A 27,971-nucleotide genomic window follows, 5' to 3' on the forward strand; every position below is an offset into this window, starting at 1 on the left:
TCTTGGTTGGGTATGGTACATTCCACCACGAAGTCAGCCAATGCATGGGCTTTTATTGCCATTCATGGCTTATACTTGATGTCGAATTCTCCCAGCTCTATTGCCCACTTGATCAACCTCCCACTAGCTTTGGGACTATGAATGATATTTCTCAGGGGTTGATTTGTTAGCACCTCAATATTATGAGCCTGAAAGTAAGGACGCAACTTTCTCGAAGCCATTACCAAGGCTAAAGCAAACTTCTCAATAGTTAAATAATTCAACTCAGCTCCATGCAGAATTTTGCTGACATAGTATATGGGTTTCCGGATTTTCAGTTTCTCCTTAACCAATACAGCGCTCAAGGAATTCTCTGAAACGGCCAAGTACAAGTATAAAACTTCATTCAAAGCTGGCTTGGCCAACAAAGGGGCCTGGGCCATATATTTCTATAATTCCTCGAATGCCTTATGGATTTCTTCACTCCATACAAAATCCTTAACCTTCTTTAAAGACTTGAAGAACGACAAACACTTGTCTCTAGACTATGAGATAAATCGTCCCAATGCAGCAACCCTCAGTGAGCTTTTGAACATCTTTGATAGTTTTTAGGGGCTCCATGTCCAGGATTGCCTTTATTTTATCGGGATTGGCCTCGATTCCTCTCTTGGAGACCATCAATCCCAAAAACTTTCCAGATCATACTCCGAAAGCACACTTTATAGGATTTAACATCATCTTGTGGTACCTTAGGACCTCGAAAGCTTCCCTCAAATGGGTTATATGGTCAGCCTTCACTAGACTCTTGACTAACATGTCATCAACATAAACTTCCATGGTCTTACCAATAAGATCCTTAAAAATTTTATTTACCAGCCTTTGATAGGTGGGTCCTGCATTCTTGAGACCAAATGCCATAACAAGATAACAATAAACACCAAAGTCAGTGATGAATGACACCTTTGGGATGTCGTCCTTGTGCATCTTGATCTGATTGTATCCAGTAAATCCATCCATGAAGCTCAGCATCTCATGTCCAGCAGTGGCATCTATCAAAGTATATATCATTGGCAGCGGGAAATAGTCCTTAGGGCATGCATCATTCAGATCAGTGAAGTCCATACACATCCTCCATTTTCCATTGGCCTTCTTCACCATTACAGGGTTTGTTAACCATTCCGGAAATTGTATCTCCTCAATGAAACCAGCTTCTAAGAGCTTCTCCACTTCTTGCTTTATAGCTTTTTGCCTCTCTAGGGCAAAACTTCTTTTCTTTTACTTCACTGTCTTCCGACTCGGATCCACATTCAGCTTGTGAGTAATTAGTTCCAGGTATATGCCTGGCATATCAGTTGTCGACCATGCAAATACGTCACTATTTTCTTGCAAAAATTTCACCAACCTCCCTCTAAGGGGCTCCTCTAGTGTGGCTCCAATGAAAGTCAACTTCTCAAGATCCTAGGGAGCTAAAGGAATCAAAACCAAGTCTTTTGCTGGTTTCCCTCTTTTCTCTTCATTCTCTCGAATATCCAGATCTTCAATAGGCAGAACTTGCCCCCCAACTCAATCTTCCCTCAATGAGACCACATAGCAACTTCTAGCCATTTTTTGATCTCGCCTCTCTTCTCCAATCCCATTCCGGGTGGGAAACTTCATAACTGAATGGTAGGAAGAAGGGACTGCCTTGAAGGCATGTATCCATGTTCTCCCCATGATAGCATTGTAAGTTGAACTAGCTTTTACTACCACAAAGTCTAACATCTGTGTTGTTTGCCTTGGTTCCTGTCCTATGGTTGTTTGTAACTTGATTATCCCTTCCACGGGGAACTCTACTCCCGCAAACCCATATATTGGCATGTCGGTTAGGGTCAATTGGGAGTCATTATATCACATCCTTAAAAAGGTGTCATGGAGCAAAATATCCACTGAAGCACCATTATCCACAAGGACCCTCTTAATCGGGCTGTTTCCTATTATAGGTGTTATGACCAATGGGTTGTCATGGGGAAATTTCACACCCTCCAGATTAGAATCTTCAAAAGCCATTGTTACTTCTGTCATGGCCCTCTTCGGGGCTTCCCCAACAATATGCATAACTTCTCTGGCATACGCTTTCCTGGAGTTCTTGGATAATCCAACATCAGTTGGTCCTCCAAAAATCGTGTTTATCACAATCCCCCGGGGTCGTGGTCCTTCAAAGATTGTATTTATCACTGGTCCTCTAGGCTGGGGATTCCGCCCCTGATCGTCTTGGTCCCTCCTACGATCTTCAAAGTTCTTTCTTCCATTTTTATTCCTATTTCTTCCTTCCCCAGTGTACTTGTTCAATCTTCCCTTTCGAATGAGGAATTATATTTCATCTTTCAGTTGCCTACACTCATCGGTGTCATGGCCAACATCCTTGTGAAATCTACAATATTTACTCTTATCTAGTTTGGCAGGATCAGCCTTCAAGGGTTTAGGCCAATGAATATCTTGATCTATCTCGATTTCCATCAGGATTTGGCTTCTAGGAGCATTCAGCTTAGCGTATTCAGAGAACTTTTGCCTAGGTCCTCCCTTCTTAGGGGTTGAATCAGGGTTTTGCTCAGTTCTTAGATACTTGTCCTTAGCGATGTATTCCAGATCGGTCTTCCGCTTCTTGCCTCCAGCGGGCTCGTTGCTCACTACTTTCTTCCACCTTGATGTACTTCCCTGCCCTATCTTAGAGCTGCAACATGCTCTCAGGGGGGCGTTTGGCCAAGGACATCTTGAAGAAATCATCCCTAGTTCCCTTTTGTAGTGCTATCATGGCTACCTTGTCATCAAGGTCCGGGACTTTTAAAGCTTCCTTCGTGAAACGATTCAGGTAGTCTCTTAAGGATTCCTTCGCTCCCTGCACAATGCTCATGAAGGATGCTGAACTTTTCTCATGCACACTCCCACTGATGAACTACTTAATAAAAGTCTGACTTAATTCTCTGAAGGACCCAATAGAGTACGGGGGCAAATGACTATACCATCTTTGAGCCATACCCGACAGGGTTTAAGGAAAGGCCCGACACTTAATAGCGTCATTCACGGGCTGCAGCAACAGTGCAATAGAGAATGTCCTGACATGATTGGCGGGATCTCCAGTGCCATCATAAGCTTTGATAGTGGGCATCTTGAACTTCTTTGAGATATGGGCATTCATTATTTCTTCAGTGAATGGTGGGGTAGGATCATCAGGATCTCCAAAGGGAAGAATATTGCTCGGATCAGCCCTTGGGGCAACAGCCCTTTTTCTGTATTGGACCATCCAGGTCTATGATAGGGGGAGGATTCCTCCCCTTTGGAGGTAGTGGGGGTCTGGTGTTCTGGTGCGCCTCCAAGTCGCGCTTCAGCCTTTGAATCTCAGCCTCATGAGCCCTGATCCTTTCCTGCACTTCTTGGGAATTCATCCCTTGGGTGCTCCTAGGACGTTGGCGACCATCAGCCATCGGCTCTTTGCCAGCATGCCTTCTTCTTGGGGCCACTTCATCATCTGAAGATTCAGAGTCTCTCTCAGTGTAAGGACCAGAAAATTCCTGATCCTCAAGGATTGGAGCCAAACCTTGTATATAGGGGGCGATCACCCTCGTGCTTCACTCCGCCCAGCATGTCCGCTTCCTCCAACCTCGTGATAAAGGGGCATCCCATATGGGGGTTAGTAGTCACAATAGTTGAATACTCATATCCAACGGGTCGAGAATTCGCAGGTGCATGTAGTTGTTGAACTTAGGGATTCGTATTTGAGTAGCTGAGGGAATCGTCCCTTGTGGCTAAGGTTCAGTTGCCCCTATCTGGGCTTCTCCTTGGGTGGCTGCATAAGTTGAATGAGGAGGTACCTCCACGGTTGACGAAATCACTTGGGTTGTCCCTGCTGGTGTTCCTCCTTCAAGGGCTCTAATTATTCTCCATGTTCTCGCCATGGTTGTTTTTGTGCTTTCCCATAGACGGCGCCAAATGTTATGGATTAAAAACTAAGGTATATAACTGCTGTATTTATTACTAAGGAACGTGAGCTTCGAGGCTCGATTTGACTGTTCTTGTGTTTCGTGACCCAATCTGCCTTAACAAGATGCCTACGTACATTGTTGATTGCCAAGGATCAAGTCAAAAATGTAGTTCAGATTAGTGGGGTGAGACCCCTTATATAGATGTTGGGAGTCCTTAAATTGGACTTGGGTTAGGAGACTTGGTTATCTAGTCTCAGAATTAGAATGGACTTTGGAGTCCTAAGTGGTAGGAAACTGATTCCTTATCCTTCTAGGTCCCTTGGAGGCTAATCCACTAGGATTTATGTCCTTATTGGGACTCTTCTTAATAGCTGATTTTCCCTTATTAATTAATTACGAAATTAATTAATATTCAGGGTTTTGGGCCTTCTTTGTTCCATCAGACCTGATCTGGTCCATCAGGCCTGATCAATGTGTTAACTTTTTTGGTCTGAATGTCATACATCTTCTTATTGGGCCTTGTAGCCCAAATGATGTGTAATTAATGCAATATTTAATTACGTAATCAGGATTTATTTATTCCCTATCACTAGCCAATATCATAGACTAATTGTATGAAAATACGGGTAATATCGAGAGATTTTACTCACTAGAGGCACACATACGATTAGCATAATTGAGGATGAGTGCGAGAGCATCATTGGATTTCTAAAAGTATTAATGCTTGAGAGAGATTAACCATTAATTTAATTACTCGACCTAGTAAATTACTATTTTTATATGTTATTGTTCGGTGTAAGCATGGTGAACCTAAATTCCCTAAACTTTAGTTAATTGATTTAAAACCTATATAATTTGCATTATTTAGTTAACTAAAAATTCACAACACTCGTTTTGATCTAGAAACAATTTATTGTTGTTGAACTGAAATTCTCGAAACACATCTCCTTGTGGATATGTCCCGTACTTGCTAAATTCTGCTAACAATGGACACCGTGCACTTGCGGTTTATATAAAATAAAACATCATGCGTACGCGAGGCAACCTGAGAGAGGAATTTTATAACTGGTTTAATTAAAGTATCTTATGACTTATTATATTGCTTTAATTTGAATAATGAGTCAGTGTTTACTGTAAAAGGGACTATCAATACTTACTGATCAGAGTTTGTTAAACTCTGATATGGCTGAACAAATATTGATATTCCTGATGATATCAGTATTTACTTATCATAGTTTATAAACTCTGATATGGCCGAATAAATGCTGATATAATATCAGTATTTGTTGTATATTTGATAAATGCTGATATGAGTACGAGGCATGTCAGCTTTCGCTGATAAATTCTGATAGTGACTGTTACAGTTCTAATTTTGAAATATTCTATTAAATGTAATTTAAGTCAGGATATTTATTTTAATTAGTTTAATATTTTTAGTTACATTTTAGTTTCGTTATATATACAGAACTAAATGTTTGGAAATATTATATTAAATGCAATTGAAGTTAGAATATTTATTTTAATTAATGTAATATTTATTAATGTGTGAGTCATGCTCCTCTTAGATACCTTAGCTCTTAGAACCTATATATCTTAGTTAAGAGTTCTACTGCAGAACTTTCCCTTATTTATTAGGGTTCTGCAGCAGAATTCCAGAATTATATATTGAAAACATTTTTAAGCATACACAATGATGCAAAAAACATGTATATAGGTTTAGATCATGATGTTCTATTTAAAATTTAGGGTTCTACGTCAAAATTTGCCTCTCTCTTTTTATCGTAGGGAACCCGCAGCCGCTAGCTTTCGGGTGCACGCTGGGTAAACCCCACGGGCTCACGCAATAGCCTAAACCAAGGTAAACCACATCTTATATTGTAATGGTTCTAATGTTCTATTTTAAGAATTGGTTATACACTAAAAATTGTCTTATATTGCCTCTTAGGTAAGTCAAGTAAGATTATCCGACAGAACTCGTCTTATTTTATAGTTTTGTATTCTTCCACTGAACTTTCTACTTTGTTTTAGAATAATGAGATATTTTAACAACTAAATTTAGAGAGTCTGTTCAAAATTTTACCTAAAAATTCTTAGAACTTATACCTCTTCCGTAAGTTAAGTAATGTTCTGCAGCACACCTCATTTTGTATTATAATGGTTCTAAGATTCTATTTTAAGGATTGGTTTTAAATTTAGTGTGCCCCTATGTATATAATATTCAAATTTCATAAATTATTTCAAGTAATATAATTTTTTTGCACAATAATTAACTCTGTTGTCATTATTAACATGACCAATTACCTTGCGTTAGAACATTTCCAATGGTAAAATGGTTTAACGGAATTTATTTAAGGATTTCGATATTTACTTTAACGGAATTTTCTATGTTTACAATTATATAAAATTATACTTAAATGCTTTTTTGATTTGTCAAATATGGTAAATCAAATATTATTCTTTATTTTATTTTATTTTGCTAAGAGAATACAAGGTTGGAGTGATAAGTTTTTTACATATTTTTTAAACATGCCACATATATGATAGGTAGGTGTCACCTTGATATTTTAGACTTTTAGCTTATAATTTTGTATGATTGGAGTTGCTCTAAGTGAATAAATATAATATTTGATTTTTACGCACATTGTTTTGATGGTATATATATAAATTAATTGTTATTTAAAACAGTTTTTATAAATTAAATATTTAAAAAATATTTAATTTCATAAAAACAATAAATAATAATTTGAAGCACTTGGTTAAAGTGTGCACAAAAATTGAAGCGTTATATAAAAAATATAAAGGATTATTATATTCATGCAAAGATAATGGGACTTACTGTCAATAATATCAGGCATGCTCCTAACTGGTATTTTTTCTTGTCCTAACGCTAAACCAAATCAAACATACCCGGTAAATCCCGCTTATTGCAAGGTCGGGGGAGGGTAAGATGTACGCAGCCTTCTCCTCATTTAAAGAATGAAGAGATTGTTTCCTTAAAGACCATCGGTTTATGTGTGTGCATGTGCAAAAACTATTAAAAGGGTAGCAATTGTAAATACACACAAGTTTAATAGGATAAAGTAAATATAGGTTGAGACAAACCTTAACCTATGGTTTAATTCACATGGTACTTACGTAATTCAAATATACTTTTCTCTTGAACCCGAAATTAGAGAACATGGTGACTTTGATACTTGCAGTGGCGATTGAAAGCGGATGGCACATCTTATGTTCTTGGAACCCAAGAAAATATTCCTATCTTAATCTCTGAAAACAATCATTGTCCTTGTTTTTTGCATGATTAGGGTGGCTCATAAAATCACCTCTTTAATGGGTTAGTGTTCTTATATTTTAGACATATTACTACAAATTGATGAGTACTTTTTTTATCAGACTCAGTTGCAAATCCCATAAATTGAACAATACATACACAATTGTTTTAGAGATTTACAACCGATGTAAATCTTTGATACAATTTGAACAAAATCTTGAAAGACTACACCCCTTCTTTTCTTCAACTCAAAACTACTACCATGTCATCGCCGCTAACCGTCACTTCTATCTATGCCTATATATATATATATATATATTTGTATTAGTGTGTGTATGTATCATGTGTGTATAATTATAGAAAGAAGAAGATGGTGACGAAATTGGATAAGACGGAGAAACATATCATTCGTGTGATTGACGCATTGTACATTTTTATGAAAATATTGTCGAATGAAGATTAGGGTACTTGTCACGAGACTCCCAAAAGGCATGCATATATGCATGATTTTTGGAAAAAGGCATTCTCAAATGACATGTCATTTATCGATTAAATATAATAAAATTTAAAACATAATAATTATACTAACATAAAGTGAACTTGAATATAAAATCAAAGTTAATTAATATTAACAACCAAATATTATCTTAATACTCATTTATATTGGTAATTTTTTGGATATTCAAATATATGTTGTTAAATATTGAGTGCAGTGAAATGTAACATAGAGGGGGTGAATGTGTTTCTTGGATTTTACTTGACTTTTAAAACTGTTTGGATTATGGATGAACAAAGCAGTTAAGAATTGTAGAGATATAATATTTAACAGTAAACACACAAAACACAATATCCCAAAACTCAATTAATTGTATTAATTAAGTTTGTCTTGTTTAAAATTTGTGTTCATAGAAGTAAGAACTCAGCTACAAATCTTGAGAGAGAATACAAGAGTTTTCTAGATCTGTTTGTTACTTCTAAACTAAAGATTTGTGCATGCTTTATAGACCAACAGCACGGGTTTATAAAACTTACACTAAAATATACCAACACAGTTTCTAAATCTATCTTGTCTATTTCCTTTTTCTGGTGTTAGCAAATATGTGCAGAATCTTGTAGGTCTGTGACCATCCTTTGTCCAGTGATTCCTGGCCCTTGATCTTGTTTTTTTCAAGCTACTTTTATAGTCTTTCCAATTCAGTGAATGAATTGTTTGTTGACTGATAATCTTGAATTATGAATTTTTCTATATTCTAAATTTGAGATAGTTTGTCAAGATTTTTTTTGTTCTGTAGAGAAGTGATATACTGATAAGTAAAATGACTTATCGATATCTTGAGTTCTCTACATGTATATTTGACTTATCGAGGTCTCTAGTTCTCTACATGCAGAATGACTTGTCGACATCTCCAGTTCTCTACATGGGCTTTTGACTTGTCGATATTTTGAGTTCTCTACATGAAAATTTTGACTTGTCGATATCTCTAAAATCTCTACATGGAGAAATGACTTGTCGATATCTCTGATATCTCTACATAAGAAATTTGACTTGTCGATATCTCTGAGATCTCTACATGAAGAAATGACTTGTCGATATCTCTGAGATCTCTACACGGAAAATGACTTGTCGATATCTCTGACATCTCTGCATCGAGAAATGACTTGTCAATATCTCTTGGGACTTCTCTATAAGTCATTTTGGACTTCTCGACAGACTTCTCTATATCCCTTGATCTGTAACTTATCGATATCTTGACTTTGAATATTTTTCCTAGAACAGTATTATTCAAATCCAAGCTGCTACACTTCTCTCTGAAGCACGATCAGGATTTGATCTTCTTCTATAGTTTATTCCTTAGCTTAAAGGTTGTTCACAGAAAAATCCTCCAGTCTAATCTACTAAACATTTTTACATACTCAAGAAATATAATTACAGAATATAAATATATCTAAAGATTATCAATCATCATAAACTCCATTAAAGCTAGATTAGATCTTGAGCAAGAGATGAATATGTAACAGAAAATGTATAGATTCAAAATGTATGTAATGTTTACATCATAATTGTTTTCAAAATTTTATAACTAACTATTATAATGTGTTGAGAGAGCTATTTATACAGAGTGTCACAGTTGACTATCACAGTTGACTAGCTATTACTCTTAACAGTCCCCCTCAGATTCGAATGTGGAGAAGTGATCACATTCAATCTGGTGATGATGTTCCAATGAGCAGTCCTGGATAATCCTTTAGTGAATATATCTGCAAGTTGATGAGAGTTGGGCACATAAGTAGGCCGAATCATCTGCATTTGAACTTGTTCCCTGAAAAAATGACATTCGATAGCAAAATGCTTGGTCTTAGGATGGAAGACAGCTGATGAGGATCAAGGAATGAATATGTTAATTTGGATTTGGTTATGCGTACTTGTGGTGATGTTCAATTGGAGAGGATGCAAACATTGGTTATGAAGCTTACTTGGACAACAAGGAATAAAGGAGCGATGCATGAAGTTGGACAAGTAGCTGATTATTATATAATTATTAATTAGAATTTTGCTTGCAAGATCCACAAATAAAGAAAGAAGAAGAAGAAAAGGGATAAGAGAAGAAGAGGATATTTCAAAAGAACACGATCAATCCAGAAACGTGAACTTTGAATCTCAAATTGCTTAGATCAATCCAGAAACTAAGTAATTCGAATATAACCTTCAAAACAATCCAGTAATTGAAGTTTAGAGAAAAGAAAAACTACTCATAGTTTATCTCAAAACACAAGTTTTATATCATCCATTGTCTCAAAAGATTATATGAGAGGGGTATTTATAGGCTTAGAAAATAACCCAAACCCTATAGGATTCCAAGAGAAATCCAATATCAGCTTGAATTAGCCAATATATGAATCCTTCCAGGAAACAAATTTAAAAATCAAACCCGAATAGAAAAAAGACAAAAACTGAATCCAAATAGGAAAATAAAATCCTAAGTGCTTAAAATAAGAAAAACTCTTTCAAGTGAAAGGTAAAAACTTGCAAGCAAAATTCTAATTAATAATTATATAATAATCAGCTACTTGTCCAACTTCATGCATCGCTCCTTTATTCCTTGTTGTCCAAGTAAGCTTCATAACCAATGTTTGCATCCTCTCCAATTGAACATCACCACAAGTACGCATAACCAAATCCAAATTAACATATTCATTCCTTGATCCTCATCAACAGCATCAGCTGCTATATCAAGAGCAGCTTTTCTATTTATATAAACCACAGTTGGCAATTGTTGTGGAATAAGTAATTCTCGAATAAGTAAATGCATCCAGGAAAGATCACATGTCGTATCAGCCAAAGCACGTAATTCAGACTCGACTGTGGACTTAGAAACAACCTTTTTTCTTAGAATGCCAGTTTACTAAAGATGTACCCAGAAGCAAACAAAAACCACTGACACTACGACTACGTTTAGTGTCTAGACAATTACCCCAATTGCTGTCATAAAAGGCCCGAAGCTGCAAGTCATAAGAAGCTGGGAAAAGAATTCCTTGAGAAGGAGTTCCCTTGAGATAACGAAGTACTCGTTGAACATCAATTAGATGTGGTACTTTGGGTGTTTGTAAGAATTGACTTAAATGATGAACGATGTAAGAAATATCTGGCCTTGAAACAGTGAGATATAATAATTTGCCAACATATTTTCTGTAAACTAATGGTTCATCTAACAGGAGACCTTTATCTAAGGGCAACTTGACAGAGATGTCAACAGGCAATGAAAGAGGTTTACTATGTTCTAGACCGACATCAACAAGTAAGTCGTGAATGAACTTATGTTGGTGAAGAAAAATGCCAGAAGCTGATCGACTGACTTCTAAACCAAGATAGTATTTCACCAAACCTAGATCTTTAATAGTGAAAGATTTGTCTAGATAAATCTTAACTTCAGTGATAAGATCAGAGTTGGTACCAGTGAGAAGAATATCGTCTACATAAACCAAAGCTATAATGAACGTATCTTGGTGATGATAAGTGAACAAGGAGTAGTCTACAGTGGTCCGTTTAAAACCAAAAGAAAGCAGAGTAGCACAAAGCTTCTCAAACCATAATCTGGATGCCTGTTTTAATCCGTAGATACTTTTATGAAGTCGACAAACAAGTTTGACAGCAGAATTATATTGTGGATGACCTTGTGGAAGTTCCATATAAACTTCTTCGGGTAAATCGCCATGTAAAAAAGCGTTATTTATATCTAACTGATGGACTGGCCAAGATTTTGCAGAAGCAATGAATAAAATGGTTCTAACAGTGACCATTTTTGCTACGGGGGCAAAAGTAATATGGTAATCTTCTCCTGCAGTTTGTGTGTAGCCTTTTGCCACCAAACACGCTTTAAATTTATCTATATCACCATTTTCTAGGTATCTTACTTTGTATACCCAACGACAACCAACAACCTTTTTGTGTGTTGGTAAAGGAACAATGGACCATGTATTGTTTTATTCTAAAGCAATTAACTCTTTTGTCATGGCATCTACCCAATACGGGTCGTTAACAGCTTGGTTATAGCTATAGGGTTCTTTGACCACAGAGTGCTGATTAACAGCACAAGAGAAAATGGTACTAGGCATACTAGAATAAAGATTGAAAGCATATTTGACAGGATCAGTTGGACAGTCTTGTAAGACTGAAAGTGCATATATGCAATTTGTAGAGACTACATAATCTTTGAACCATAATGGATGAATTTTTGTCCTAAATGAAAATCTAGATCGAGGTTGTTGAATTTCAGATACAGAAGGTTGGTCACTTGGAGAAGATTCACTATTTTGTGAATCTGGAATTGTGTCGAGATTGACATTACTGGGATCAGGGAGGAAATAATCAAAAGTAGAGGGAGGTGAAGTGTTTTCATGATGTGAAGTAATATTATGCTATAAATAAGCATGAATTTAATGAACAAGAGAATCATAATCATCACAAAAAGGTGAATTAGGAGGAGTAAAAGGTGGAGAAGATGGAGAGAACTGAAGAAAAGGGAATTGTGTTTCATCAAAAATCACATATCTGGACACATGGATTGTAGAAGTAAGGGGATCATATAATTTGTAACCCATTTGACTAGGAGGATAGCCAATGAAAATAGTTTTAAGAGCTCGAGCAGATAATTTATCATTTGAATGCAGGGACATATAAGCAAGGATCCCAAAAGCCTTGAGACTGTCATAATCAGGTAGTTGTTCAAACAACTTGGCATAAGGAGTTTCAAAGCTTAACTTGGAACTAGGCAAACGATTAATCAAGTAACTTGAGGTAATCAAACAATCACCCCAAAAACTTGTTGGAAGTTTGCTTTGAAACAATAGTGCTCTAGTCATCTCAAGAAGATTTTGGTGTCTTCTTTTAACCCTACCGTTTTGTTGTGGAGTGTAAGGACAAGTGGTTTGATGTAAAATACCAAACTTAGAAAAGAAGGAAGATGATTATATGTTGATAAATTCTCTGCCATTATCAGTTCGAATGCACTTAATGCAACAATGTAACTGATTTTGAACATATAGATAAAAGTCCTGTAAGGCTTGACTTGTGTGTTGCTTAGTAGGTAGTAAAATAGTCCACAAACCTCTAGAATGGTCATCTAAAATGGTGAGAAAATATCGACAATCGTTACAAGTTGGAGTCCTATAAGGTCCCAAAAATATCACAATGGAGCAAATCAAAAGAATGTTGAGAAGAAGAATGACTAATGGGAAAGGGTAATCGACATTGTTTAGATAAGGGACAAGTATCACAAGGTAAATGAGAAGATGCATAATTAGGAAAAAGAGATGACAATAAGGGTATCTTTGACATAACCCTAATTGGCACATGCCCTAACCTTTGATGTCATAACAAAGAGATTGAAGGAACAGTAGTTATAGTGATATTAGAAGCAACGGAAGGAAGAGTAGAAGAAATACCTGATTTATCGTAAAGTTGATATAACCCTCCTTCCAATTTACCAAGAATCTGAGGACTCTGGGATGGGACCTGCATAATGCACTCACAGTGAAGTGAATGAGAGAATTAGTCTGTAAAGTTAATTTCCCAATAGAAAGCATATTGAATTTGAATGTAAGCACTAAAAAACTTCATGGACAATAGTGCCAACATGCTTCAAGAATGTGTCACAATGGAAGCCTCTCCATTAGGAAAATTAGCAGAAATGGATTCTGGAAAAGCTTTGACATCATGCACTGCAGTAACATCACAACACATGTGATTTGTGGCTCCAGTATCCAAAATCCATACATGAGGAGATAATGTTGAAATTGAAGATAAAGAGAATGTGGTACATGCCACATTATGGCCATAAGAAAAGGATGGTGATGCAGTAGGTGATGAAGATCCCTTTGCAGAAAGATGATGCATCAATGTATTCATTTGTTGTTGTAAAGCAGCCATTTGTGCAGTCCAATTTGAAGATTTTGAAGTAGTACCATGACTTTCAGAAGCACTGGAGGCAGCAGTGATTTGCATAGCATGATCAGCTTTGGATGGATGTGTGACTGGAGAACTAGAATGAGAACCAACATTATGAGAAGTGGCAGCATTCTTGTTAGTAAATGGACGTTTCTTTCCTTTTTTGTTTGGGTGATAAGGATGATCTGATGGGTATCCTACCAACTTGAAACATTTGTCTTTTGTATGGTTCTTACCATGACAATAGTTGCATTCCAAAGAAGCAAAACCAGATGGTTTATTTTGGTTTTGGAAAGAATGTTTGGGCAAATTAACCATCATAGCAATTGGAGATGGTGCACTGTGAACTTGACGCTGCCCTGTGAACTTGACGCTGCCTTTCTTCTTGTATAAGGAGCATGTATGCCTGGTTAACAGATGGCCAGGGATTTATCATCAGTAAGTTTCCCCTTGCTGCAGTGTAGCTATTGTGCAGGCCCATAAGAAATTGAATTAATCTCTTCTTTTCAAGTTGATCTTCCCATTCCTTTGTAACACCACATGTACACTTAACAACTGGTTCTAATGCTCGCAATTCATCCCATAACCCCTTAAGTTCGTAAAAATAAAACTCAATTGATTCATTCCATTTCTCTAACTTGAGCAGTTCCTTTTGTGTCTCATAAAATTTGTGACCACTAACGACTGAAATTCTATCATTAAGTTCATTCCAAACATCTATAGCATTATCCATATAGTTCATGTTATTGCTAATATCATCTGATACAATATTAAGGATCCATGTTATGACCATATCATTTACTCTTTTCCAGTGTGGAAATAATGGAGAATCAACCGTAAAAAGCAAAAAAATCACCAGTCAAAATCACAAGTTTATTCTTAACGGAAAGTGCAATTTGCATATAACGTTTCCAACTAGCAAAATTATCAGATCCAATAAGCTTTTTAGATATTAAGACCATACAAGGTTGATCGTTGTTATGGAGAAATAATGGATCTGTATTAATATTGATGTCATCAGGATTTGTTGAAAGAGATGTGCTTACTTGACCAGTAGCACTTGTTCGTTGATCACTTGAGACCGCATTAGAATACGTTTGTTGTTGAGTTGAAACCATTAAACTGTCCAGATTTCAATAGAAGAGTCTACAGGAAGCACGGAAATGAGTCCATTAATCGTATACGTAGATCTAGTCGTAACCAGAAATTGCAAAGTAATTGATAGAAGAGAATATGAATGATGATTGCAAAGTAATGACAAAGAAATTGCGAATTGCAAAGAGATTGCGAGAGAGATCGAGGAAATTATGAGAGAGATCGAGAGAGATTGCAATGAAAATATATCGGTTTTAATTAGAATTATTTCAATCGCAAATTATCGCAATAGAGATTGATGATATACGCGGAAGAAGCTCTGATACCATCTAAAGATTATCAATTATCATAAACTCCATTAAAGCTAGATTAAATCTTGAGCAAGATGAAGATGTAACAGAAAATTTATAGATACAAAATGTATGTAATATTCACATCATAATTGTTTTCAGAATTTTAGAACTAACTATTACAATGTGCTGAGAGAGCTATTTATAATAGTGTCACAGTTGACTATCACAATTGACTAGTTTTGACTTGATTACTCTTAAAAATATAGGTTATCATACAACTTAATCTTATGATTATCAATAAAAATTAATCTTATGATTACCAATGACTTAATCTTGTTACATACATGTATGTCTTGCACAACAGATGTAAATCAATAAATCCACAAAACGCTCACTGGTACAATTAACGTGTCAATTATCGACTTGCTACTCGTCAAGATTTTTACCCTCGTTTGACTTGCTCATTTTTTTATATTTATATCACTTGAGTATTTGTATCCTCGTTTGACTTGCTCATTTTTTTATATTTATATCACTTGAGTTTGCTTTTTAAGCATGCAAGATGCAGCACATGCAGGTTGTTCCACTTCCACCTAGAGCCGGCCAAACGAGCAGTTTGGCTCGGCATGGCACGAACGTAATTCGGCTCACCTAATATTCGCCTAACTCGCCTCGTTACAGTCCGGTTCGATATTCGGCACTATTCGCGTATCCATACGAGCTACAATTTAGGAAACCGGAACCGTACCGGAACCGCTCGCCAAAGTTGCAGACGAATAAACAACAGAAAAAACGAATTAACCGGCCCGCGCGGTTCGCGGGCCGTACGCGGGTTGAAACTTTTAGGCCTTGCTCCCGAGTTTGTATTAGGGAAGGAAGTAAGTGATCGGGAGGTAAAGTAGTTTCATCCCAAAAATGGGATGAAAGTTTTGGAGGTAAAGTATCTAAAATTTACATTTATGGTCACTTGCTTTCATTCATTTTAAAAACTTGGGAGCACGATTAGGAATGAAAGTGAAACTATTTACTTACCCTTCACTTCCTTTCCACCCTTTTTAAAACTCGGGAGCAAGGGATTAATAACCGGCTCGGCACGGCACTTACCGTTTAATTAAACACGAGTCGTTCACGGGTTAAGTTGTAAGTAAACCGGCCCGTTAAAAATTCGGTCCGGACCGCACGTCTGGCCAGCTCTACTTCCACCCATCTACTGCATTAACAAATTGGGCTCTTCTGAGCCCCATGTCCACATACCAGATAACCCCATCCCACAATCTAATCCAAATGTACCAGACACCACCACCCCCCCCCCCCACCCAAACTGAATCGTATAGCTACTTATGCTAGCGAAGTATCATCATTTAAACCTACGTCTGTAAGAAATAGGAAACATAACTAAGATGGGATTGGGATAACCCTTCTGCTCAAAGCATATCATTAACTGTGCAGGGTAAATTAGCTATAAATATTACAAAGACTGTATTGGGCCATTAGATGCATACACTAAATGAAAGAGAAAAAACCAATACATCTATGGTTTTTACTTGACAAAGGAAAGAGTACGAGAAGACACGATAACCCTGGAGATAAGCCCCGTACTACATCAAATTTGTTTTGGCAAGTTGTAGGGATAAATTATGGCTTCTTAACTTGAGCTCTTTCTTGCAGCATATGCACGGTAAGCAGCCAGCCCAACAAGGGTAACTGCAGCTCCAACTGTAGATGGACAATACAACTATCAAAATTTTGGAAGAAGGATGTGAATGTATACAATGCAAAATAAGCAACAAGTAGTAGCAAGATACTTGGACTTATCAAGAAAACCAAAAATAAACATGCTGCTTTTTGAAGCATCAACCAGAGTATTTATTCCACACTTCTCCTAGGGGACTAAAATTAGTTATTTCAACTAATAATGGTTTTCAGAAATTAAAATCTTGGTTGTCACGTCGATGAGTCTAGTCTCGCTGACTAGTCGCTAAATTAATAATGAATAACAATTATATAATTATACAAATCTTATATTTGTGATTTCTCAGAACAAAAAATCCAACATACTTAAATGTATATTAGTTACAAAATAGATATGTTAAATAAGAACATCTATTTATTTCCCTCCCATTTACACATTGCTAAAAATATAATCCTACTTAATACTTCCTCAATCCTAAGATGCAACCAATATACACACATACATAAACACACACACACACACGCACAACAGCTTAAATTCAATAGGAGAATAAAAGCAATTTGAAGTTAATGAACGCGAGAAGAAAAACTGATATCAGCGTGTCGCATGTTGTTGAGTAGAAATTTGAAAAATCCATTCTTTTCATTTTAAATTTTGCACCAAGGGACCGACTAGTCAACATTTTGCAAGCCGACCCCTCACCGACAATCGACTAGTCGCGACCAGTCAAGCAACATGACTATAATGATTAAAATATTAAAGGGAAATGTTAGACTCCCCTGTCACTGTTCTCAACACAAGGACATATAACAATTTAGTGCAAGTGAGCTTACACGTCTGACTAGGAAAGATTAATAGCCAGCAGATAATAGATGACAGGAGATACTCAACCACTAGTCAGTAAATTATACCTGATACAAAAACGAGAGAGCGATTAAGAAGTCGATGGTACTGCTTGCGGCTCTTGCCAGCGTCAGTTTCAGGAATGCTCAGATGAGGGTGCTCTGCAGCGGCAGTGATTTTTCTAAAAACATTATTAAAATCACCCAACTTTGTACTGATTGGTATAGGTGCATCGATCCCCATATTCTGACTGACCTACAAAGCCAAGATAACAAGCTATTTCAACTAGATGGTCAAATCCAACCAGCAACTTGGAATTAACAAAATAGCTCACATTATCTTTCATCTAGTCCTGCCCTACTCTAATTTTTATGTTCATAAGTCGTAACTAAAAATTTTGCTATAGAAAGAAAGATTTTGCTATTAGTATCTTTAAATCCGGCATATACTTCACTATTAAACTGTTCATATTCCCAATTCTATGTTCTATCTGATATTTTTCCCCTTGGGCAACATTTTCATGCCAGATGGTTTTAGACAGGAACTCTGGTGTAAAATAATTTACTGCATTCTCGCAAGTAAGCAAAACAACAGAGATCAATAAAAGTTACCCTAGTTGAATCTTGAAGTGCTTCCATATGTGGATCCAGATCATCTTTAGCGGCAACAATCAGGCATGGCACCTCATAACCAGTGGCTTCTCCATGACTCGCTACTTTCAGTAGCAATTCAGTTGTCCTCTTCCATGAGTGCTCATCAGAACTAAAAAAGAAGTCCAAACAAATTAGTTTCCATAATAACGAAATATGATTCTACGTAGGCAAGATGTGAAGCATAGAAGGTCTGACATAACCCAATGTTATTAAAATTTGACTGATACATACAATGAGTTCTAACAAAAAAAAGGTTGAAGGAAGGGTTTGTAGGTACTAATGAGATTTAATTAACTCTAATAAAATTATCGCAATGTAAGCTGGCTGCTTCCGCACTCACTCATAAGAGTTGCAAATTTTTTTCTAATTTCCCAGTGAAGTATGTTTCCTACTGCAGTAAGTTCTAAACCATGTGATGCTTGATATACATTTTCTTGGAGTCTCTAAACGTGTAGATTTTTTCATTCTCTTACACGGATAGGTGTTACCTCCCAATGGGTTTTAGGTCACATGTGTATGTTATTATTTCATTTTTTACTACAACATGATTAGGACTGCACTCAACACTTGTATTTTAATTGCTGCATATATATAGGCTGCTGCCAAAGAATGCTGCAAGATAGTGTTCTAAACGTGCTAAAGTGGGACCAGGTACCAAGCTTAATTTTTTTATGCAGGCGCCTCAACAGATCTCACTTTGAACAGCTTAATTTCTTGAGAAAGTAATAGAAAAACTAAACAGATTCTTTTAAAATTGTGACACCTGTAAATGACCTGTTTCTCACTGTAATTATAATTTCTACCATAGCACCTACTTCTCAAAATTGTTTCCCCTTCTCTCAAGACTCGCATGTAATTTATCAGGGATCAATTACAATGTAATATTGTGACCAATAATTCATTTTCCTATACTATGTTCCACAATGTTCTTTCTAAATACTGCACAAAAAACAGCTATATAAGATTGGATGTTCAATAATTAATTTGCCAGCAAATTGTTCTTCCATATTAATTTGAATATCTGACATGGGCTTAGGTCAAGACTTTTGCCCCAGAATCAAGTAATTTATAGTTTTTAAGTATCAGTTGGGTCATCTAATTCAAAGCAAATTGAATTATAAATCAGCGCCCTGAATCGGGAAGGAATGTACACGATGCATTACACATACAGTGGCCCCGAGTAGGGAAATTGGGCCAAAGATCTTAATTTTTCATTTATACTCATGATAACATGAATTGAAGGGAATATGTACCTGTCATAAACAAAAACAGCTATATCACAAGCTGCCAGGGCATCTTTCTTAGAAAGTAGTTGTCCGACAACTTCTTCAGGAATTTCTCGCATAATAAGGGTTTTCTTTCCCTGTTGCCAAGAAAATATCATTCAAACGGACATTCTTTTGTAAGCATTCTAGCATACATACATATCATTCAAAAAACATTGCATCAACATAACACACATTACGTGTGGGATAGAGTGGTTAATTAAGGGTTTTTTGTTGAGTCCTGAGTGCAGCTCAACAGGGTTTAGTTGACCAAATCAGCCGAGAATTTGTTATATTGGGACTTTTATGAACATCAGGTTCTTTCAAGAAAATAAAGTAAGAAAGGATATTGTTATTATGTTATATATATCACAATGTAATCAGTATGCAACCTCTGCAACACCATGCTGAAAGGAAAAACTAAAATTTTAAGATCAAATAAATTGAGTAATCATTAGTGAAATCTCAAATTTTGTCATACGGCAGTAAATGATTAACTCAGAACAATGTCAAAGTACGACCCGAATAACAATGCCTCAGAAAAATAAATATACAAGAAAAAAATTCACTAAAGCTGGTTCGCTACCCCAGATTTGGGAAGTAACTACTAACTACTCTTTTAACATCTCATTTCAATACATCTACATCTAAAAGTACACATCTCCCCTCCCCATTCTCTTCATTTCAGTACGTATCACTCATTCGCATTCTCTTCTTTTTGGAAGTCATTTTCTCAGGGTGGGCATACAGTGAGACCAGACATGGCCTCCCCCCCCCCACCCCTCCCTCTTTTCTCGGATCATAAGTACTTAGTGTTCTCCAATGAGAATCAAGATAACATATACAATGGAAAAGCCATTTTAGCCAACCCCAGTTAACTGGGAATGGAAGGATGGTCACAGAAAACTAGAAGAACTTGGATAGGGTTTCAAGGCAAAGGCTGGTGTAGAGGATAAGAGGTAAAAATTGGGGAAAATGGTAACCGTGTATATACAATATATATATATATATAACCAGCATTTATAGATGATATATCAGTCAGTTATGTGAGAGAAGAGAAGATAAGAAGCAGACAGAATAAAGTTCGAAATAATATCTTCACTTTATAGAGTTTTTATACAAAAGTTGGTTAAACAAATAAAATTGATTAGTTTGACTTGTTAAAAATGAAGGGGAACGAGACAGTAGTTGCGTAAATGATTTTTATTGTTAACAAAATATAAAATATTATCATAATTAAGTATGAGTTCATTAATTTAATTTTTATGTAGGGTAATTAAAAAATCCCCCCCCCCCTTTGACATATTATCCTGTGTCCTCCCCTGCTTTTATCTGTATCATATTCAATAAATTTTATATATATTAAAGTTCAAATTTTACTCTATCCGCGCTTAACTAGTGACCGGTGACATGTAACTTCATATGGACAAGGCAACAAATTTGAAACTAAAATCACGCCGCGAGAAGCATGCATAAACTACTGCTTTTTGTTTAACAGCTTTCACAAAGTTTGAACTGTCTTCCTTTCTTCTTTTAACAAAAAGGTAGCATAACATACCCCAGGTTGATCTATCATGTTAGCTGCATAATGTTCCTCTGTCGTTAGAATATAACCATCAGAGAACGGCCTGCAATTTTGATCAGGAAACCGGTGTCATCAAATTTAAGTAACCTTGACACAGTCAATATACTCTCAGATATCACATTCAAATTTCAATCTAGTTGCAATTGAAACATTTCATGTTGCAAAAGATATGGTCAACAGGATTTGCAGGAATGTACAGGTATTCAAGAAGTTACCTTCCAATAAGAGAATTCAATAATGCAGACTTTCCAGCCTCTTTAGGACCAAAAACAAAGCACTGGAAAACACTCCTGTCAGTTTGTTTCTTTTTGCGATCTATGCGTCTTCTTCTAGTGACACGGATGGCAGAAGAAGGATCGCCAGCATAGCCAATATATATTAGGTTCTCAACACTGTAAATAGGGTCTCGAACGGTCATAAGAGCCCACTACACACCAAATACAAAGCGCATCAACAAGGTTTCGAAACACACACACTATAAGTTGGCGTGCAGCAACTTGCCAATATATATTTGTGCATTCACACACAAATTGACAACATTTATGATGAAATAAAATGAAAAGAAGGGAAGTAGCCAAACTGATGGAAAATGAGTTCACTTAAATTAACTTGCAGCTGAGTTCACTTTAATTAACTTGCAAGTTGCAGCTGAGTTCACTTTAATTAACTTGCAGCAAGAGAAATGTACCATTATAATCTTTCAACACAACTGACGATCTTAATCATTACAAAATTATCTGAGTCAGATAGATACATATATATAACAGATTAAACATAAACAATTAATTTTCTCAGGTAAGGTGATATTGCTGAGATATAGCAAGGGAACTGCCACAAAAAAATGTACTTTAAATAACAACACAAAAATTCAAACTTTTGAAACAGTACAATATATAACATATTCCGTAAGGATTAGATGTTCAAAAATGCAGATATTATGCACAACGCCGGAAATGACTAGCAAGACTTATAACATGCATCACAAATATAGTATTGAAAAAAGAGTTATTTGCAAAATGCATCCTTGTGGTTTGGCCCAAATGCATTTTTTTACCTATACTTTATATAACTGCACTTTGCATACCCTTACTATTTTCGGCGCGACAAATTGCACCCTTTTCGTTAAATTTGTTAAAATTATCATGGTTATTTTAGGAAATTAAAATATTTAATTATAATCAGATCATTACTTAAGCTTTTTGACCCTCTAAATGATACTTTCCGAAAAAATTTAAAGAACGAAAGTTGTAGAGAACGATTTTTTTTCCAAACAATAACATTCAAAATTATCAAAAATTTTACGAAGCTAAAATTAAATAAAATCTGTACTTAATGAATTTATCAAAAAGAATTGTAAAATTAATATTTCAATTTTGAACCTTTTTATTTCGAGAAGATCTTTTCATTCTTTACGACTTACGTTCTTTAAATTTTTTCAGAATGTATCGTTTAGGGGGTCAAAAACCTTAAATAAAGATCTAAAAATAATTTAATATTTTAATTTCCTAAAATACCCCTGAAAATTTTAACAAAATTAACGGAAAGGGTGCAATTTTTCACGCCGAAAATAGTAAGGGGATGCAAAGTGCAGTTATATAAAGTACAGGTAAAAAATGCATTTGGGTCAAACCACATGGATGCATTTTGCAAATAACTCTTGAAAAAAAAGAGATAAACATTACTGGAGTAGAATCAACAAAAAAATATGTTAAATGCCATCACACCACAGATAGAAATCCGTCAAGTGAAAGCCCTCCCAAAGCTGTCCTCTCTGCAGCATCTTCATATGGAACTTCACTCCAAGGACTGCATGTCAAAGAGGTCAGCGAGGAAACTCCGTGAGTATGCATTTTAAAGTACATGATGAGCGCAACAAAAGTACATAATTATTATGAGCTGCTTGGACCACCACACTTAGGCTGTTAGACTAAATATATGTATAACATTTACAGTAATAAACGTTAATCTTGAGTAATGTTAGTAACATGATGCATACTATAAAATACCTACATAAGCAACTACTAACACCTCACCCAAAGACAGACACAAAAATTTACATTTGGAACATTGATTTTCACACGTAACTTGAAGATTTGAGTACATCAAATGATACTTTTAAGCTTCCAAATTTGTAGGCGCAATACAAATTAAAAACTAGTAAAACGACCAGAATGATTGAAGAGATAAATAAATATCCCAGAGAATAGAAATTTTGCAAACATAAATACAACCTTTTTGTTTCATCACTAGTACTAAAATGTATGTAAAACTAGAAACTAAATCACCTTTCAGGGGCAGTAGAAAAAATATCCTCAAGCTCACCCGTTCGAAGCGACCCATCCTAATAAATCAGAACAAGTGAAACAATGTTGACAAAAGGATAGCTAAAAGCAAAAGGATAGCTAAAAGCAAAAGGATAGGCAAATATAAAATAAATAAACCATCCTACTATATTAGAACTTTCAGTATTCGAAAATGAAAATTTGAGTGCGGCCAATTGAATTTCAATTTTGTTGGAACTTACTACTTATGAGAACCCACATCTAATGTGAAGCACTTTCAATTAATTAGTGCAAGATTATGTACCTACTTACGATTCATACTCATTCCAACATCAACATAGTGAACAGGTTTATCATTACTATTTTAACACGGATATACTCTTGTTGCATATATAAAGATAGATTTTATAGTTTATACAAATCTTAAGATCTAGCAGTTTATTCACTAAAGGAGATTTATAGAGATAGGTATGGAATAATTTTAAGTGCTGAAAATGGAGATAGAAAAACAAACTTACACCATCTGTGTCAAATGTCGAGAAGGTCTCTTTAAGGAACTCAATGGCTTCACTTGTAAGCTCCACAGTCTAGAGAGAGACAAATTTTATTAAACACTATATAGAAATCACACCAGGTAGCCAGATGGAATTGGCATAAAAGGAAAAAAGACAACTCGTAATAAGAGCGTTGACTGCAAAATAAACAGATCCAAATTGTTACTAGATTAAAAGTTAAAGTACCACAGACTCATTACTGCAAACTTAGATTGCTAGGACGAATTGAACATTGAATGGAAGCATGCTGAGGACTTTCAGGTGACTAGCAGACATATTATTCAGTTCCATATGCCGGTTCTGTCTTCAACTTGTACCAGACAGGTAACTGCATTAGTCCTATAATTGTAGATGTTTTCATTCGTTTTTCAGGTCCTGGACCAGATTTTATTAAAATTAAACTTCTTACCAGGCAACTAACTTTTAAAAACATATTATTCATAACCACTGGCAGAAATCCTGGGGTAACTAGCATATAACTTGGCCAAATTTTTTATTAAATAAATGAATCAACATGGACGGATGGAGCATAAAACTTAATTTTTAAAGAAAAAGGTAAACAAAAAGTTGATTTGATTTCGATGTTTACAAACTAGATGATAATAAGATAAGATCAAAGTTTGTTGGTAAGCAAAGTACAACGGCATGATCATAGCAAGTCACCGGACATCAGAAAGATGAAAAAGAGGAATCAATATACAGACTTTTATTTATTTTTTATAGATGCAGGACAGATCTCCATTCCCTGTCACTTATTCGGTGCAACATTTAAAGTAGTTCGGCAATTTCCAATTGCACAAAAGAAAGAAAAAATCAGCTTAATGCCTTAATCTGTGCCTGCAGTTATACTTCCACAGCTCTTATCGATATTTGACTTAGTTTAAAGAACGTTGTCCCACTAAAACATGGACTAAGATAGCGATCAACAGTGTTTGAATTTGGCGAGCTTAAGTACAGCTCTGATTCCAAAAATTTTAAGTGACAGATGTGCGAACGTAATCAAAAGAGAACTACAACACATGAAGAAAACTTTTGAATCAGTTCGTGTTATAGTGTCTATATCAAGAGAGAGAGAGAGAGAGATGCGAACCTAGACAGAGATTTAGAGGGGTCAAAAATTATAACTATGATCTACCATACTCTCATCAACTACAAAATTAACACAACAAAAATAAGAATACAACACTTGGTAAACATTGTTTAAGAGAAAATTACCTGATCAGGAGTCTTTCTTATGGGAGGTGGAAGTTGATCTGCATCAAGTCTGATGTCATTGTTGTAACCAAATTTCCTTAGGACAGTCCATGTTGTCTCTAATCGGCCCTTCTCTATGAATAGTGCATGGAGAAAGAGAAAGCCTGTCAAAGTAAGACCACGGTCATTGACGCCTTCTGGCAATTTTTCTTGCACGACCCTCTTGACACCGACTATTTCAGAAGGTTGCAAAGGAGCATTAAAACACTTGACCTGTTACCATTCATCATTAATCAATTTAAAAAATCTTGCTAACAATACAGGATATAAAACAAAGTTACAAAATACTGATAAAGGCTTTCAATACAGCACATGACAAAAGAATATAGACCTGAAAATCATTCAGCTCTGCATCACTAAGAGCACCATCTTTGTCTTGGTCACATATAATAAATATCCTTTTCAAAGCCCTAATGCATCGGGGTTTCAACGTTTGTGCTTCCTGATCAAATAGTGGAGCCGTGGGATGAAGCACTGCTTTTTGGGAATAGTAGAAAACCTCAGGAATCTGCAAAAAGAAAACCAAGGTTGTAGTTCAATATTACAATCCTTAATAAACAATAAAAGACTACTTAAAAAGATTGGAAGTCACACCACGAAAACAGGGTCCAAAGTAAAGACATCAAAAACATAAATTAACATTTATAAGTGAAATATGGTCAAAAATACAATTAATATTACTAAAGAAATAAATGAACCTAATTTGGGAAATGCAATTATAATTCAAAATTAACTTGCAAGTACAGATTAACTTAATTGTACATAGATGCACTCCAGCTTTCATAAAAACATTAACATTATAAGCAGCAAGAATACATCAATTCTATAGTAGTTTGGCAATGCCGTAAATGGTGCAACCAGAGGGGATAAAAGAGAGAGGCGATAGGCGTACCTGAATATGGTTCAGTGCGGAGCATTCAATGCAAGTCTCAATCTCCCGAAACTGCTGCATAATGGGGGACATCACCTGCTCTAGACTAACTGAATGTTGTTCATCCCGTAAATCCAGCTTACAACCCACCACTATCACTGGCACCCTTACCTGCACACATGTGGATCCTCCATTATCTAAAGATTTTACAGAATAACATAATACCACAACTAATTTCTCGAACTGCTTCTCAGAATACTCTTATCTAGAGATTCGTAAAAACACATCCAACATGACAAACAAAGTTTTGTACAAACCTCTAACCGTCGTAATTCAGGAAGCCAGAAAGTACTAATCCGATCAAGAGTAGAAGGGTTATCACAAGCATAAGTTAAAACCACGGCATCAGCTTTCTTCAGGTCTTCCGCGAGTTTGCCTCTAGTCTCTGCACTGAGAATGAGCAATTGCAGCAGAGTTAGAAAATCTGAAAAATTCAAGAAGACATAGGACAACAAAAGCATTCACAATCACACACATGAGTGCGTAAATCACTAAATTGTGTTTCTTTTTTGTTAAAAGTTCCAATAATCACGAAAAACATAGCAAAAGAACATAACTTCAGTCAGCAGGAGCACGAAGCACTTTTTATTAGTTCCTCGATAAATCGTGCAATTACATATCAAAGCACAAAACATTAGCTCAAAAGATGTGTGCAATTAGCTAATATCAACAGTAAATAAACACACACAGCAATTAATTAGTTATAATTCAAGTACAAACAAACAAGAGTGAGAGAGAGAGAGAGACCTGGAAGCAGTATCGATGATAGTAACAGGAACTTTCTCAGGATAGATATCGACGGGTAAATTGGTGGGCGGCAACACCGGAGGGACATTGGCGGGAAAAGTATCGGCAACGGCAGTGACAATCAGGCTGGATTTTCCGGTGCCTTTGTCGCCGGCGACGACAATACGAACGCCTTTAGAGCCTGCCTTATCAGAAGCACCTCCTGCCATCTGAAGCTTACAAACCCTAGGGATTGGATTGGATTGGATTGGATTGGATTGAAATTAATTGAAATGTTTAGTTTACAGTACCAAAAACCCTAGTATAAAGCCTTGCTTCTCAAATGTGTATACAGACGCACAATTTACTAAAAATAATTTTACTCAAATACCACTATTTAATTTTTCATTTTGTATATATATATATGATATATGATATAAGACACGCCATTATTAAAAAATTGCTAAAATATTAATTTAGTTTTAAATGATTTAAGTAGAATAATATTAAAATTAACAATTGAGTATATCATAAATAATTATTTAAACATAATTATATGTGTATTATCCTATAACTCGGGCAATACACGATTGTTTTAAATATTTATTATATTATTATTTTTATTTTAAATATTATAAATATTGAAAATTGAAAATATCCATAGCCATGTAACCGTTATATTAACCAAATCCAAGTTGTGTGGTTAAAAATTAGGGCGTATTTAATGATGAGGTTCGTGAACTCAAGACCCTATTTGATTGTTCTCGTGTTTCATGACTCAACATATTTTCACAAGAAGCTAAAGCAGCTACTTTCGAAGTAACAGAAAAATGTCTACGTACCCTGTTCTGTGCTAAGTATCAAGTCAAAAACGTAATTCTGATGTGTTAGGTGAGTCCCTTCTATAGGCGTGGAAAGCCTTGAGTTATAGATTAGGATTAGAAGACTTTGTGGGGAAGTCTCAGACTTAGAATGGTCTTTGGAGTCCTAGAATGCAAAAAATTGATTTAATATCCCTTGAGGTTTTTTGGAGGCCAAACTTCAAGAAATTATATTATCAATTGGATGTTATTTAATAGCTATTTTTACCCATATATATTAATTACAAAAATAATTAATATTTAGAGTTCCGAGCCTCATTAA

General features: G+C 35.7%; 2 protein-coding genes across 5 annotated transcripts in view; both read right to left on the minus strand.

Moving 5' to 3' along the window:
• The window catches only part of LOC141724320 (uncharacterized), a 31,316-nt gene extending 16,121 nt beyond the window's left edge, over positions 1-15,195 (minus strand). The window contains exons 1-3 of one of the 4 annotated variants that reach the window (XM_074526419.1): positions 14,701-15,195; positions 13,153-14,060; positions 9,221-9,468 (exon numbers count right to left, since the gene is read on the minus strand). In XM_074526419.1, coding sequence (XP_074382520.1) covers positions 13,349-14,060; positions 14,701-14,741 — 753 coding nt within the window. In that variant the 5' untranslated portion in view covers positions 14,742-15,195 and the 3' untranslated portion in view covers positions 9,221-9,468; positions 13,153-13,348. Of the gene's footprint in view, positions 1-9,220; positions 9,531-13,152; positions 14,061-14,700 lie in introns of those variants that run through there. The other 3 variants (XM_074526418.1, XM_074526417.1, XR_012576592.1) reach the window with 3 other exon arrangements.
• A 1,253-nt stretch (positions 15,196-16,448) lies between these two features.
• LOC141724321 (mitochondrial Rho GTPase 1-like) lies at positions 16,449-27,188 on the minus strand. The gene is made up of 14 exons (XM_074526420.1): positions 26,850-27,188; positions 26,360-26,492; positions 26,064-26,213; positions 25,503-25,679; positions 25,133-25,384; positions 23,882-23,950; positions 23,367-23,422; positions 22,806-22,887; positions 21,297-21,508; positions 21,055-21,124; positions 19,485-19,594; positions 18,190-18,340; positions 17,647-17,833; positions 16,449-16,758 (listed from the first exon to the last, which is right to left on the minus strand). The coding sequence occupies exons 1-14, from the start codon at positions 27,056-27,058 to the stop codon at positions 16,688-16,690; spliced, it is 1,929 nt and encodes a 642-aa protein (XP_074382521.1). The 5' UTR covers positions 27,059-27,188; the 3' UTR covers positions 16,449-16,687.
• Positions 27,189-27,971: the final 783 nt, after the last annotated feature.

Source organism: Apium graveolens, chromosome 5 (assembly GCF_009905375.1).
Source record: "Apium graveolens cultivar Ventura chromosome 5, ASM990537v1, whole genome shotgun sequence".
Lineage (NCBI taxonomy): Eukaryota > Viridiplantae > Streptophyta > Magnoliopsida > Apiales > Apiaceae > Apium > Apium graveolens.

Coding starts and splice junctions, on each gene's coding strand:
- LOC141724321 (XM_074526420.1), bottom strand. CDS start 27,058: ATGGCAGGAGGTGCTTCTGATAAGGCAGGCTCTAAAGGCGTTCGTATT. Junction 21,509..22,805: donor TTGACGGATTTCTATCTGTG/GTGTGATGGCAT, acceptor TTTGGTGTGTAG/TGGGCTCTTATGACCGTTCG. Junction 21,125..21,296: donor TTGAATTCTCTTATTGGAAG/GTAACTTCTTGA, acceptor TCAAAATTGCAG/GCCGTTCTCTGATGGTTATA.